The following is a 16,912-nucleotide window of genomic DNA, read 5'->3' on the forward strand; positions in this document are numbered from 1 at the left end:
AAAGACTGTTAAAACATTCATGCCTTACCCACCCGCCGCCCAGTGTCTTAACTCTAGACGTTTCTGAATCTTATCTTTACCAAGTCCTTATTTATTATTTCTCAGAAATAACAGTTAATTTTCACTCTCCTGATTTGGATGATCTATGGAAAGTATTTGTTTGTTACAGATTGAGAATACAGTATCGTTGTTTGACAGAATTTATTTTTAGTCTACCAGTGCTTTAGCAACAGTCTATAAAAATAAACTAGCTCTCACAGTTATCATCATAGACCAAGCCCTACATGAATTTGTTTTGGAGATGTATGAATGTTTCCAGAGCCTGAATAAACAGTGTGATCTTGATTTAATATTTAATACAACTTGCTAACAAAAGGTAGTTAAGTGTATTTCATGTTGTAAAATCAAACATAAACAACTCCAAATAATTATCTGTGGTTTTAAATATTTAGATATGTAAATTACCTTCTTGCTCCTTGGTAGTTTTGTGTCATTGTTCTCTATCATGTTCTTTCTTATTTATTTGAATATATTTTTTTAGAAATATTAATTGGTGGCAATTTAATATTTCACTTTTCATTTTATCCTCAGTTAATTAACTAGTTAAAAGATAAAATTGAAATGGAATTACTTCTCAGAAACACTGGTGTTCATGAACTAAAAGCCATTTCACCTTTTCAGAATAGTGAATTTTGATGATGACCAGTGCTGCTGAACTGTTTGGAAAGCCATGGTTTTTACAGGGATGCTAGTATGGTTTCCTAGGTAGAGTTGGAAGGGTAGCAGAAGCTAAAAATTGAGGTGAATAACTAGCACATGATGCAATGCTATAAATATTTTTTTGTTTCAAGAATAAAGTCAAGTACCAGAGTGTGAATTTTCTTTTTAGACCACAAGTCTGCTCCTTTGGGTTTTAAATAAGTCATTCAAATGTTAAATAAATATGAAGAATTAAGGCAATCCTCCCACTCTTGCGGTCTCCTCTGGGCTCAGTGGGGACTCAGGTTCTGCTGTCTGTATTCTGTAGCTAGTAAGAAGGGTGAGCAGGCTGTAGCTTTAGTTTGAAGCATGTTTTTACATAGCCGTGTGCGTTTATTAATGGTTATGTGCTCATGCAGAACTTTGGTGTGAGGAGAGTGAGGAACGCTTAGGTTGCAGGCAATATGAAACAATTCCAGCTAAATACCTTACTGACTGCTCCTTTCTACTAGGGATGTGTTAAAAAGCACAGACTGCAAAATAGGTACTTGAGGCGCTTGCTTGATAACATTTACCCACTGTAAAAAGCAATCATTTTTATTTTACCCTTTCATTTCTGTCTTTTATTTAGTTACTTATTCACAGAAGACCTTTCCTTCATTATTGCATGAGAATTTAGTTAATTTAAGAGCAGTTGATGAGGGATTCTATTAAAAGATTTTTTTCAAAAGGAATACATTATATCAACTAGGTCATGCTTATCTGCATGGTGGCTGACTCTTGACAGAACTCAGTAGATCTGTGTGTTGTGACATCCCTCCTCTATATATCCTGTTTATCTGTGTGTCTTCTTATGTTCTCCTCCATTGTAGTATCTATCAGTTTACTTTTTGTGGAAGTAGGACTTGCTGGTCTGTAGCTCTGGTATCACCCAGAAGTTCTTTGTAAAGTTTCTTTTTGTGTTGCTGCCTTTTTTTCCTTTTGGGCACTGAAGCTTATGGAAGCAATTGGTTTCATGTACAGTTCAGCAATTTCACGCTGTGAGTCTCTTCAAACAGGAATTGCATGGTTAGACAGTAAAATTGTCCATACTCCTAGTAGGCTTTTTTAAACTGTCAAAAGATGATAGTTTTAAGAAAACTTTCTAAAGAAAAGGTTCTGAAAGAGAAATTGGTGACAATTTTGCCTTTTTGCCTGGTTTGAAATGTCTCGCTCTTCTCCATGCTGGCTTGTAACTTTGTAATCCCCATATGTACTTGGGACTTGAACTGCTTCTTCATATTCACAACTACTGGAAATGAAATGTCAGAGTTTATTGACCGTTTAATGACTTTTTGCCTTTGTGTAGACTTCATTTGACCCTTTGTATCTGGGCGATTCAAAATTGCTTCATGTCTGTTGACAATACTGGCCTTCTCTCCAGTGTAGGTAACAAAAGCTTCCTCCTTCCGAATGAGTACTCCACAGCAAAAACAGCAGCTGTTGTCCAGTGAGGAGATAATATTTTGTTATCTCTGAATTGTAAATAGGACAGACTGCTTTGTATGTTCAACAGTTCTGGTCTCTGGATTGTCCAAGACCCAGCAGTGAATGATTTTGTCAGTGTCTGTGGGGCACACTATCAAATCTGTGCTAATTCTCATGCTTTTCTAAAACACAGTGAGAGTAGAAACCCTGCAGATGTGCTAGAACATAATAGCAAGGACACTTACTCTGACAATGTTGAAATGCTTTTTCACCCTCCAGGAAAGAGGGGCTGACCACCAAGCTATGTGTGCCACTTTGTACAGAAGGGTTTATTAAATCTGTTTAAACTTCCACAGGTGGAAGTCAGCAGACCAGAAGGAGAGCACGTGCACCAATACCACACTGTAGATGACAACTAGGCCAATTAGTTTTGGGATAGGACCATGCTACCAAACCTTCCTCTTTGTTCTTAGGACTGGCTTGGTTTTTTTACCACCAATCTGTGGTCGAGCTATTTGGAACAATTAATCCCTATAGAGACTGTCCAGGTGTCATAAACTGGTATCCTGAAGTCATTGCTGCATACCACCCTGGTAATGTAAGCCTATGCAATACTATTTCTTCCATTTTCCAGATATTAAAATAAAACAAGATCTAAAGCATCCTTGTTGATGCCTTCATTTGGGAGAGAACTGTGAGACTCTGTTCTTGTAGTTCTGAGTCTACCTGAACTGTGGAGCAGGATGGGTATTTGACACTGTTTGTTGTGCCTTTGATGCTATTTTATTTTAATCTTTTCAATTATCTACTGCCAGGCTAATGTCTGGGGATTTTACATAGCTCTTCTGGGGTGCCTAACTCTCCCATGCATGGCAGTGGGGAGCCCAGAACTCTCAAGCATCGCCAGGAACCTCACCCAGAAAGTTTTATATCACTGTGGAGGCCAGTGCCTGTAAGCTAGGTTTTCACAATGCCTAATTTAGAGGTGCATAAACCCTGTATTAGATGAAGCTTGCTTTATGGAGTATGCCCTGTGCTAGTCTGCATTTGGTAGTAAAGCATTTGTAATTGGATTGCTTCCCAAGACTTCATCATCTAGGAGAGAGTTTTTTGTTAGCTTGTTGGGCTGTAACTACGCTCTCTAACTAGAATAACCTTTTAGAGCCAAATTTAGCAAAGGCTTTGGCAGCAGAGCTTTTCCTAATTCAAGTAAATTTCCTGATTTAGATTTTTCTGCCTCTCTGTACATTTTAAAATACTTTTCACGTGTACTCTTTAGAATACTTCTGTAGTTATGTTGTTCCATGCACCATTGTTGTTATAGTAAAGACATAATTCTGAAAGAGATGGGGGCAGTGGCTTGAAAATTCGACATTTATATAAACCTTATTCATATTGTAATCAGAGTTCCTGATTAATTTTTTACAAATTTGAAATTTAGACTCTGAAAATGCCTTTATAAAGATGTTGCAGTTAATTTCTGGTAAGTTAGAGACTGTGTCTGTTCTTCAGAATGGTAACAGCAGAAGAAAAACCTGACTAAGCAATAGTGCCTATAGAAGGGAAATAAAAAGTAACATTCATATCCACTTAATTAACTGGTCAACAATATTGATAATTTGTTTTGCCAACAAAAATGACACTCAAATGCAAAATTATTGGCTATCGCTAGATACCTTTGTAACTCAAAATAGCTGCTTGAATGGCATCTGCCATTCTGCATGTGTATTTTCCTCTACAGACTGCATGTTGCTCGCCTGAAATGGTGTTTGTCTCCTTTTATGCGCTGGCTGAAGTTGATCATAGCAACAGCATCAGTTAAACATTATAAGACTGTGTAAGCTCTAACCTTAAGCTGTCAGAGATGTTACTCAGTTACCTTGGAAACTTTACAGAGTCAGAACACACTGGTATTTAGTAAGTTCAGGAGGAAAAGTTTGTGTTTTGCTTTTTAAACTGAAGTTGTTGCATTTTCAGTTTATATGTATTTTATTTATCTGTGCGTATTAGTGCAGTATTGTATTTTAGATGCAAGCATGTAAAGTGTGTAATTATGTAGACAAAATATTTTTTTAAAGAATAGGAAGCTGATGCTGGGGGGGTGGGTTGTGATTGGGTGATTTGTTCTTAGGGTTTTTGTATCAAACACCTATGGGCTAATCATAGACTCTAATGCTGCCCTTTAGAAAAATAGGAGAGGCTAAGCCTTCTCTCACAGAATGTCCCTTCAGTGGTTCTGTGAGAGGGGAAGCTCCTCTTCTTGTAGGACAGGAAATAAGTGGAGGGGGCTGCTTTTTCATATGGTGTCTATACAGAATTAAGTAATCCATGCTTGCTAAATAGAGGCATAGATTACCTCCTCAGCCCTAGAGTTAAGGAGCAATAGAAAGGTCTGTGCCCTTTGCAGGATTGCTTAGCCCATAACTCAGTTCCACACAGCCCCTTACTTGTGACATTCAGCTATAGCTTAGCATTCACAGAATCATCTAGGTTGGAAAGGACCTTGAAGATCATCCAGTCCAACTGTTAACCTCACACTGACAATTCCCAACTACACCAGATCCCTCAGCGCTATGTCGACCTGACTCTTAAACACCTCCAGGGATGGGGACTCCACCACCTCCCTGGGCAGCCCGTTCCAACACCTAACAACCCCATCTGGAACGAAATGCTTCCTAATATCCAGTCTAAACCTTCCCTGGTGCAACTTGAGGCCATTACCTCTTGTCCTGTCGCTTATTACTTGGCTAAAGAGGCTCATCCCCAGCTCTCTGCAGCCTCCTTTCAGGGAGCTGTAGAGGGCGATGAGGTCTCCCCTCAGCCTCCTCTTCTCCAGACTAAACACCCCCAGTTCCCTCAGCTGCTCCTCGCATACAAACATTATTAATGTTTGAAGGTTCTGGAATCTGCTTGAGGCATCCCAGCTATCATAGTAGCAAAAGTATTCATGGAAGAGAGACTAGGGAGTATGAACATTCCTACCTGGTGTGGTATTTTTGAAGTAACAGCTAGTTTTTCTATTGACCTTCAAAACTAATGTTGTAGAAAGGACTTGACTTTTAAAAAGGGCATTAAACTCATCCCAAATATCCTTGTTCAGAGGTGAAGATAGTGCTGCTTTTTCTTCTCAGAACAAAAATTCTCCTTATATTTTCTAAGTACTCCTGTGGCAGTTGGCTAGCTATAGTTGGCTTGTGAATGCAGCATGACACTTTAAGTATGCCTAGTTCTTTCTCACTTCAGTGGAAATGGATTCATTAGCCTTAGAGGCATGTTTACTAACAAACATTGTTTAAGAAGGCCTTCAGATAAGCAGAACTATTTTAGCCATCTCCAATTAAAACATTCTTAAACTTGTCTATGCTTTTTTCCTAATTAAAGTTTCTTTCTTTAATATGTTTGGCTGCACAAAAATAGGAGCAAGACAGTTCCTATTATAGAAAGCTCTCAGGAATGCAAACATAAGTAGTCAGTTTAAAAAGTCACAGTAATGCCTTCTAACAAAAGAGAAACAGCTCCAAGTTTGAGAAGAAAATAAGCCCTCCATTCATCAGACTTTTGTGGGTGATCTTAACTAAGCAATTTCTTTCCTCTGAAATGCTGAAAAATATTTTATATATATGTATACACACAGACCCCTGTCTAGCCACCTATATATGTGTGTGTGTATAAAAATAAAGCTACATATTTGGTCTCTGAAGTTGTCAACAGCCCAGCAGACCAGAATGAAATCCAGAGTTGGGTTTTGGTTTCATTCTTGCTACAAAGCCATGAATAACATTGATAATGTTCAGAATTTCGTCTAGGGGAGAAGCGTTGCTTCAGAGATCACTGCACTACGTTTAGATTTATACAAACTATATAAAACAAACTTAAATATTTGTTCCCTAAACCTAGAGCTGAGCTGTATGTTCTACAGGTACTGTTTGGAGTGTTGCTTGATGGGCTATTCTAAGGATATTGTAGAGTGTGTTAGAAATGGGTAAGCTGTGTTTGTGTTAAATGGACTTTGACCTTCTAAACCAGAATTGCTATGCCAATTTACCTGTTAGCTTTGTATGTTATAGGCTGCGCCTGTATTTTAAGCTGTGGTGTAGATTTATCTTTTATTTAGTAATCTTGAAAAATTTTATGTGAAGGGTAAATTAACATTAATGTGACCATACAGCACATGTAAGAGACTAGGCCTGTCAAGAAGTGGTCAGTAGTAATAGTATTTGGAGCCCAAATTCTGTCTGCTATTGTGAAGATCCTCTAGAGCTCTCCAGCAGTGATCTGCAAAAAATGGTGCCTAATGAGGTGTCCGTAAGAATTCTATTTACTTCTGTAAAAAATATTGCTAAATATCTTTTATTTTGTTCTGTGCTGAATGAATTTCAAGCTAGACAGAGAACAGATCACTGAAAATCAAACTTCTAATCTTATTGTGAAACTTACGTGATCGATTAAAGCTAGACTACCTACCTTGTAGAGAAGCTTCCTAAAACTTGCTGCCTTATTTTTCAGTGGTTTTGCAGCTAGCATGACAATCATGCCTAAAAATCTCAGGCAAGGACAGCAGTGCTGGACTACCTGTGATAGTGATTTGTGGGAAGTGGAGCTGTGCATTAGTACAGGCATGAACTTGAGTCCTCTCATATGATTTAACGTGTGCGTATTGCTCTAAGGGGTGCTAACAGGAAGGGGGTTAAACAACATGATGAAGACAGCACTGTCCGAGGGTAGTTTTGTCTGCCTTTTACACCTTCCCTTGTTCTCTTTTGTGTGTTCCTCTGCACCAGCTCCCACTCTTGCTAGGATCAGTATAGACTGGGCTGAGGCAGGTCTTGCTTGAGATCTGATTGTTTTAAAGTGCTGTTGTTCAGCACAGTTTCTTGATTATCCAATTTCACGCTCCTGCTTATATCATCAGTTAATCCTGGCTGCTGACCTTCACTTGAGATACAGCATGTCCGAACATCCAAATAACAGTCAGCACTTCAAAGCTGAGAAGTGCTGGAGAGCGCTGACTTGTTAACGCTTGGTATTCCTGGAGAACTTGTGGTGGCTCTCTTAAGCACGGACAGTAAACTTTTTGCCCTCTTTGTCTCTCCTGTCCCCTTCCCCCATTCTGTTACCTGGATGATACAGAAGTTCTAAAGAAGTAAGCTAACTAATTTTGGTGTTTCTTTACATCAAAATTTTATTGTTATTACACGTATTTTCTCCCCATCCTCAAACTCTTTAACATCCTCCTTCTTGTGTTGAATAGTAGCCTGTATTTACACTCTTCATACTGCCAACTCTATTCTGTCAATGGCAATACTCTCTTCAAAAGGGAATGCTGAGTAAGGGTAATCTGAAATATGATCCACTGAAATCAGTAACTAGTTTTCTCTTTATTTTAGTACACTCTAGATCATATCCCGTGTTCAGTGTCAATGTGAAATTCAGCTACTGTGCCACAGTGTTTTCTGCACTGCCATGTATGCAGGTGAATATTCAGCCTGGGTCTGGAGGTTTTTTGAGCAAGGAGGTTTGAACGTGCTTCTTGCCTTTTTATGTGGTCTGTAAAAATCAGGATAGAGCCAAGAGATACTGCATCAAGTGGTTGATGCTTTAGCTGCACTGGCAGTTTATGCAAACAAACAAGGAAATAGATGAAGGAGGTCTGTGTTACAGAAAATACTTGAACCTGCTGTGAACTCTGCAGAGAAGATACTTCAGATTGGCTTGAGTCATCAGCTGAGGAGGCTGGTAATGTTCAACATCGAAAAACAAGAATAGGCAAAATAATTTCTGTTTTCAGTGGGAATGGCTTCTGATAAGACAGTAAGAACATCATAAAGGGAAATGCTTTCTTGACATTTTAATGCAAATCAGTAAAGCAATTCAGAACCAAGGGATTATTTGTAGACTGGTTAATCTTTCTCAAAAACAATCTGTGATGATATAATAAAAGAAAACAAACCTCTTCAACAGTCCTCGGAAACAGAGACAGTTTGGTTCATGACCTAGGTTATTTTTTTTCCAAAAGCATCACTGTTACACTTAAATTCTCTTTGATTATCCAGAGGAGGTTTTTCCTCATCTCTTTACTGTATTAATCAAACACAAGATTTAGCTGGTGCAGTGATACCACACTTGGCCAACAGCCTTCTCTTCTGTTCACTAGAAAGTTATATTGAATAGCATATCGTAAGATTCTCATATGAATATTTTAATAATTAAACTTGCATAAGTGTAAGTGTAAATAACTCCAGAAACACTGCCTTTCTGAATTTGTTGCCTGGGCAAACTGCTCAGCTTGTCTGCTTAATGAACTGTCTAGATGGAATAGGTGGCAGGTTTGTGTCTTTTTCTTTCTGTTAATCAGCCATGCAAATACAGTGTTTAGTGTTCGCTGTACATCAGAAGTATAAAATACTTTTATCTGCTGTGGTGCTCCTGATCATGGTCTATAATTTTATGGAGCTGTCTTACTGGAAATCATCAGGAGTTACATGTCTGTTCAGCTCTCCAAATCTGTGAGATAGTCTTCCTTTTGAAACAAATAGCCCTCATCTGAACACGTCTTGAAATCTTAGTTCCTCTAAATCTGGGGTTTTTACAGGGCGTGCTTTCAGGATCGTTTGTCCCTGAGGTAATTTGTAGTTGAAAAGGCAACTTGTAGTATACGCATAGTATACAATGTTATATTGTGTAGAGTGACCCTCCATGTCTTCAAGCAGTAATGTTCTTCAGAAGTAGAACACCCGGTGGCAAGTTCCTCTTCTTGTGGGGATGAGTAAGAGTGTGGTAGAGACACTGATCTAACTGAAAACTGCACTCATGGAAAGAGTTTTTCTGTTTCTCTGGGGTGTAGCAAGACTTTACAAGCTGTGTGGGCCTCTTTTTAATGCGATAACATTCCCATTTTTCAGTGCTGTGGTGTTAAATGCACCATACAATAAGGGTAGAAATGTAACTCATGGTGTAGGCTTGTCACTGTACTGATAGGGTCTGTGTCAAGGAGTGGATAGGAATCTGCCTTGGCTGTGGTAGGTAGGAAAAGGCAAACACAAGGTGGGATGTTCATCACATGTGCAGATGTCTTGCAGCACAGCTACAAAAGGTTTTCTGCAGCCCAGTCTGTATGCCAGTCTGTCAGTGAAAACAATTGCTGTATATATTTTATTTTCTTGTGTGCTCAATGGCTAGTTTTCTTTAGTGTTTGCGTATGCATCTCTTGCTCTCCAGAGACCCTCTGTCTTACGATTTTTCTCTTTAGAACATCTTTCTAGAGATGTGGCATGACGATGCTGAGCTTCTTCACAGTTCTTACTCCTGCACTTACACTTACCAGCTGTGGCCCTGATCCTGCAATATGAATATGGTGATACTTTGCAGGCATCATAGGGAACCCTAGGGAGTGTGTCAGGACTTCATTTTTACAGCAAGCAATAGTAATGCAGCTTTCTTAGACTTTAAAGCACAGGTTACAGTCCCTTTGGAAATTTTTATGGATGTATTTCATCTTGGAGCTGTGCCACCTGTGTCTATCTATTGCTGTGTGATATTGTTCTGACTCCTGAGAGATGTTCTTCCGGAAATATTTTCAAAGTAAAGCTCTTGCTATCACAGCTATATTTGGACTAATGGTAGGATAAGTTATGGTTTATCAGATTGGCTTTCAGAACTTGCACTCCAGTGGGGCCCTGAAGTTCCAGAGAAGGGAAAGTTTATGCAGGTCTTAACAGCATTTCCCATCTCTTCTGCCCAGCCCTCCTTTACTTTAACCTAAAACTATAATGTTGGGCCTCTCAGTACAGCTGATTCTTTCTGCCTCTCTACTTGTTTGACTTATATAAAAGGAATCCCTTTTATGTGTCCTGTTCAGATTTAGGCTACCAAGTATTAGTTTAGCCATTGGTTTTGAGAAATATCTATATTTTGATAGTGCTAGAACACTAACAATCCATACCTAAATGATCCTTTTTGTGAGATATGTCTCTGTTCTCAATTAGGTGATCTAAATAGGCAAATTGGATGAAGGTTTGTGAAGAGATGGGGAGAAGAAACATACAAGGCCATAACAAGTCCACAAATATAGAAAATGTTATGGTAGATAACTAACTTGATGCACTTATTTCTGGTAGAGATTTAAGTGAGGAGAGAAAGAAAATGCTGATAGTTAATAGGTGGAAAGGCAAAAGAAAAAGGATTATTGCATTTGTTTAAACAAAGAAAAACGATTTTTTTTTTAAAATTTTACTTACTCCCTTGCTCCTATGAGAGTTTGCCACTGACTTAATGAAGGGACCATAAACAGATCTCTGCTTTATCTTCTGGTATACAGTGACATCTACAGAGAGTGGAGCACATCAACAAGACTTTCCCACTTAGTACAACATCTTTTATGACTGTTTTTCTTTTATGTATTCATTAGTTTAAACTTAATACTTTATGATTTTTAATGCATGTGCAGTATTGTCTATCTTTGTACATTCCCATGGGTATCTACCTATTTTTTTAAAAAAAAGTTAGTTCAACCTGACAGAAGTTATTTTGACAGTTGGAAATGCAATAGCAGTTTACACACCCAAACAGAAATTACTTTCTCTCAATGAGTAGAATCTCTAGTCTTATGGTGTAATGCCATGGAAGAATTCAGCTTGAGGTAATGTTTCTGTCACTTCTTGATGTGGTGTTCACATCAAGAAGGGGGTTTTTGATGCTTTCCATCTGAGTGCTTAGTTTGAAATTATCGTACAGATAGCTTTATTATTAGATGTTTACTGTAGATGTAATGTTTTTAATTATTTAAAGTAAATGCTAAAATTAAAATTCCATTTAACTTCAAAAAATTCCAAATTAATAAATCAATAAAGGTACACAGGGCTTTTTTGCAGGATTTTTTTTTGTCAGACAAAATCCTTAATTCTATTGTATGCATTTTTGTTTGGGTTTGCTTCATTTAAAAAATAGCTAGCTTCTGCATTATGATTTTATTGGTGTTTCATCCTTTATTTCTCTGAGCAAGACAAAACAGAATCCAGCCTATTATGTTTGCAGAACATTGCCTGTGGATACTGTTTTCTTAAGACTTGAACACATTTTAACCTCATGCACTGCACATAATCTCAGTAACTTCAAGACAACCATTTAATGCCTGAAGTTAAACATGCATGCAAATCTTTGCAAACATAACCCTTAGGCTACTGAGGTTCTTAACACCACATTTTAAAAAAGACTTTGTAATAAGTGAAAAAAAAACCATTATTTCTATTTCTGTTGTCTTTAAAAAGGTAATTTATTAAGTATTTATAAGAATGTAGACATCTAGGCTCTGAACTTTATGGCGTTTATTTTTTTGATTGTTCTTGCTGCTTATGTAAAGGTCTTAATTTTGGTATTTCAAAATATGATCATTGAAGGGTAATTTTTCTTTGCTCTTGGATAACATTAAATGTATAAACCCCAGGTTTAAAATTACTAAATCAATGTGTCTAAATGCATCAGGAGTTGTTTAAATCTTATTTTTTTCCCCTGCCAGGTCAGATACTATAATAATATTAACTGAAAACCAGATGCAGCCCTCATTAAACTAATGCAGCAGTATGATAATCGGAAAATTGCTAAGTAATGAACAAAACCCAGAAGCTTTAAAACTTATTAAGCGATTGTGGCCAATGAGCAGGTTTTATAGCCAAGGCTTTCATGTCTGAAAAATGACCCTGATACGTTGCCAGCTTACACTATTGGTTAATTTGTGTTAAACTCAATTTTTGTAGAAGAAAGAACACAAACTGAGATCTCAGTGGAGCAGGAGGGAGCACTTAAAACCCATGTAGTAAAAACCTACTTGTATGTATAAAATCCATGGCAAAAAACATTAAACTCTTTAGAGAAATGATTGAGTAAAATAGCCTCTGTAAAATATAAACCAACAATAAAATGTATGTAAGCAGTGAATGTTAGAAGGATGTGAATGATTTTCTATGTATTCAAAGACTCTTATGCTCCAATAAAAGATGAAGTGTGTAATAGATGAAATATGTCCATTCTGTAAGAAGAGACACAATAATTTTTTTTAAAAAGTGAATATGCTAGTGGTAATGTTTGAGCATTCAAAGGCTGTCAGCATTTTTCCTCTTGTAGAGGTCTATGTGTGCAACTCTGGATTTCTTTTCTTATTCTTATGTTCAGAGATTTTTAGTTGGGATTGAAGGGAGTAAGAAAAAAGAAAAATACAACACAAAGTTTTACACATAATTGAGCAGACTCCATTTTTTTGTAGTGGTTTCAAGTATGACTTTTCTAACATTAAGTATAATCACAGGAATCTTTCAATTGCTGCACAGTTATTACTGAAAGAGGCATCTGGAAAATGTCTTCCATTAGCTGCGGTTTTTGGCAGAGGCTATAAGCAAGCATGGTCAGTGTAATTAAACTGACAAGTGCTTGAGATACAGTATTTGTTTGCTGTATGTACTTTCCTTCAATAAATATTAGTATTTCTTCTACATCTACTTTAGCTGGTGACCCTGACAGCATTTAAACATTAGTATGCCATGTAACATGACAGCATGGCAGGGGCAGCATTTAGGACCAAATATGAGAAGCTTTCTTAGCAAGTACCTGTACAAGAGACCATTTGCAATAGATGAACAGCAGTTTGTTCAGGAAAAGATCAATCTGACAAAGAAGGCAAAATACCTGACTCCAGCAGATTTCTCTTGGCAAGCTGTAGAAACCCTTTGCAGGAGAAAATCGACCTGGAGCCCTTAACTTCCAATGCTTTCACAACTCTGTAGGCTTTTGGTGTGAATCCTTACTCTCGTTCTGATAAATGTTAGAATGTGGCGTGTGAACTTGTAAATTTAGCCCCTCAGGGGATCTGTGGGGTTAAGCCAACCATACTGCAGATTTTGGGAGAAGGCTGAGCAGTGAATAATTACTTGATCAAGTGATCTGTAACAAAAGTCCATTTGGTTTCAAGTTTGCATTGTTTGAAAAAAATTTTTGAAAATAACTTCATGTACCTCTTCATCTAGACACCTCTTTACGTTGTAAACCATGGTGAGACGGGACCAATCCGATGCAACCGGTGCAAAGCTTACATGTGTCCCTTCATGCAATTTATTGAAGGTGGAAGAAGATACCAGTGTGGATTTTGCAATTGTGTAAATGATGGTAAGTGATGTTTTTCTGATCGGAGTCATACAAATTCCATAAAACTAAAAAGAAACTATATCTCTAAAATTATTTTCTTGACTTGCTGACTTGATGAGAAGATAGCTTAATGAGATGCAATCACTAGGCCTATTTCACAAATACAAAAAAAACTACCAGAGAGAAATACGTAGAAACATTTGTTCTGTAGAATTTAAAAGAAAAGAAAAATAATGCTGACTCATTGTATCAGACTGTACTAATGAAGTACAGTCTGATACAATCAAAACTTTATTTAAAAATATTATGTCAACATAGGAGACAAAGCTGCTTGTATTGCTAATTGAAAGCAACTTTTGTGTGGAAAAAATTGATTTCTTTAGGTCTAAATGTCTAGCAAGAACCATATGTTGAGAACTATGTTACCCTAGTCCTGCCCATGACTGTGGATGCAATGGTTAAATAACCTATTAATCTTACTGTGACAAGTGTTGGTTTTCACAGAAGATACCATGCCATATTTGTTCAAGTGTGCTGCATGTGACTCATAACTGTTCTTGTGCTCTTGGCTAAATCCCAAATCTTTGCCAGAACTAGCCTTTCTAGACATTTGTATCAAGCTGGATTTCCTCAGCTAGATCACAGCAGTATAGTGCTTTCCCTAATACAGTAATCTTTTCAACTCTGAAATGTGAACCTTGACAGACTCGTGCCAACCTCTTTTCTGCCTGATGCTGGAATGTTTGTGCAAGCATAGCAGATAACAAATTTCATAGTTTGTTAGCAATTTAAACTCTCATAAAGAGAAATTTAAATGTTTTGTGAACATTTTCAGAAAGACATTTAAGTTGCAGTGTCATTTTAAACAGTGCTTTGTATTACTACGGTGTCTTTTATCCAAGTCAGAAAGCACTTTAGAAAAAACCTTTAATGAGGACTAAAAATGGCCAGTAAATGAAGTCGTTATTCCCCCACTCACACACGTACACTTTTTACAGGCAAAAATATGAAAAATAATCATACTAAATATATATTGATTGAGGAAGGAAGAGCTGAAATCCGGAGGTGACTCTCCTTCAACGTGACACTTAACTGTTAGACTAACTGTATATAAATTGTTGGTGTCAAACCCAACATCTCTTAATGCATTGGAGTTCTGCACATTTTATCTGTAGCTGCAGAAGGTTCTCAATATAACAGACCCAACGCACTTTGCTGTGCAGTAGGCCCGGGGTTGTGAACCCTGTAGAGCTAGTTCCAGTGAAGTGGTGGTTTTGGATAAAGCAGTACAGGCTTTAGGAAACGTGCTGGGTTTACCACTGTCCCTCTGCAGAGCTCTGGCTGATTGGTTTGAATCAAGCTGTGAGTAGACTGTATCTACTAACAGAATAGTCACTGTTAAGTCTTTATCCTGAGGGTAATAGGCTCCTACCTGGAGAAGTGACCTGGCTCAGTTTTACCTGCTTGAGCCCAGTAGTGTAGATGTGGGAGAATTATGGACATTTACAGGGGAAGATGCCCTATCTCCAAATACAAAAGGAGCTGCATTACTAGAATGTTGTGATTTTTTTGGTTGGTTGGGGTTTTTTAAGCCAATGTGGGGAAAATAAAACTAATACAACCTGGATAAGTGTTTAAACTCTTCCCCTGATCATTAACAGAGGAGCCTACATGAGTACCTTGTATCTGTTGAAAGAAGTTGTTGGGTTGTCCCCCTCCTCCCCAAAATATAATATTTTTTTTTTTTGTTGGCTTTTAGTCCCTCCATTCTTCTTTCAACATCTGGACCACATTGGCCGACGGGTAGACCACTATGAAAGGCCAGAGCTATCTCTGGGATCTTACGAATATGTTGCTACTTTGGATTATTGCCGAGTGAGTATTTCCAGTATGCAAACTAATTTACAAATTTATGTCAAAACAAACAAAATCCTTTAAATATCTACAGTAGAGTAAATGCACTTGTAAGCTGAATATGCGGAGAATTTAATGTTTGTTTATGTGGAGGATATTATGTTTTGTTCTTTTGTGCTACAGAGTATGAGACTAGCAAGTAAAAATAACAAATAGTGCAGCAATGTCATAGATCACCAGTCTTTAACTGGGGCATTGGTTTGGTCCTAGCTTGCATGTTGCACTGTTTAGAGGATATAGTTGAAATTCTGATGCAGCATGGCATTTTAGCTGCATGTGTTATATTGATTTTGAAGACAGACACGTGCCTAAATTGCCTTCCCAATATTGAAAACCTTAGCAAAGGAGTTTGACCTTGTAATCTTTTCCTGGCAAGAGTAGTTTTAGTATTCTAACCAGTAAGTAAGTTGCAATGGAATGGGTTCTCTCTCCTTATGTTAACTCACTGAAGAACTCAATCCAAAGCCCATTCAAGTCACTGTAAATATTTGTAGTTGATTTTATTATACAACTGTATTTGATATTTCCGAAAGCATAAATTACTTAAACATTTCAAACTTTTAGCTCATTTTACAAAACTGCAAGTATGATTTCATCTGTCCACAGTGTGGACATATTTTTCTGTTCTTGGTGAAATCAGGCAGAATTTTCTTCCTGTCAGTGGAATGGAGGTCATGATAAGGTTAGGAAAGGCAACTGATCCTACAAAGTCTTGGAGTAGATACCGCTAACTTCCTCAGACCATCAGATTATTGCTGGTATGAAGAAAATGAATGGGTTTAACTCTGCTTTCTCACTAGGGTACTGCTCCAAAATCCAGTGAAATCCTTGAGGCAACATATATAGATTTTATTGAAATCTGAGTTGAACCCCACACCAGGAGAAAATTGCAGTGAGGTGTTACAGAAATATGGTGCGGGATCTGCAGTGTACATTCAGTGTAGCTCCATCAACTTCTGTTAAGCTTTGCTGATTTCTGGCAGCAAAACTTTTGAAAACTCAAGTGTACTGAATGGCTCTGTGACATTTTCACAGTTCTTTTTCTCCAGAGTGTGGCCCTGTGTGATGCAGTCATCCTCACAATGCATCTTTCAGTGCAGTGGCTTTTGCCATAGAGCTTAAATCAGAGAGTTTCCCTTGATAAGTCATTGAATATGGTCTGTTGTCTTGTTGCAAAGACCTGTCCATCGACTTACTAAAATGTTACAAAAAAGAAATCTCTTACAAAATTAATACTCATGCTGGAAATGCTAATCATTAAATTTTATAGAAGTTAACATTATTTTATAATGCGTTTTTCATTTTGCTCCAAGTTGCAAAGGTTTAATTCTTTTATAAATCCAGTTTAAGACCAGAACTGAGAAGTCATTTCCTTTTGTGCTTATCAAATGACAAGGATGAACAGCTACAAAAAATGTTAACAAATAACAGCTGTTTTGCATTATTGTGCTCCTGCTAAGCGGATGTGGCAAGAGCACAAGTCCTCATTTCTACCATATATTTGTCAGAAATTGTGCAGGGATTCTTTATAACTGGTGATGCGATACAGAAGTTTAGAAGTAGTGTTTGATACAGATTTTGAAACTGGAATCCAAGCACAGTAAACAGAATAGCTTTGTAAAGTACTGCCTGGTTTTAGTTCACAGGAATTAATCCTGATCTGCATGATTCAGATGAAGTGACATCAAGGGTATAATGT

The 16,912-nt window shown here is 37.5% G+C and overlaps 1 protein-coding gene across 2 annotated transcripts in view; it reads left to right on the forward strand.

The window, feature by feature from the left end:
• SEC24D (SEC24 homolog D, COPII coat complex component) overlaps window positions 1-16,912 on the forward strand; it is a 59,838-nt gene that overhangs the window by 21,666 nt on the left and 21,260 nt on the right. For both annotated transcript variants that reach the window (XM_074905166.1, XM_074905167.1), the window contains exons 9-10: window positions 13,182-13,320; window positions 15,059-15,174. In XM_074905166.1, coding sequence (XP_074761267.1) covers window positions 13,182-13,320; window positions 15,059-15,174 — 255 coding nt within the window. The remainder of the gene's footprint in view (window positions 1-13,181; window positions 13,321-15,058; window positions 15,175-16,912) is intronic.

The sequence above is a fragment of the Athene noctua genome, chromosome 4 (genome assembly GCF_965140245.1).
Source record: "Athene noctua chromosome 4, bAthNoc1.hap1.1, whole genome shotgun sequence".
NCBI classification, from domain to species: Eukaryota; Metazoa; Chordata; class Aves; order Strigiformes; family Strigidae; genus Athene; species Athene noctua.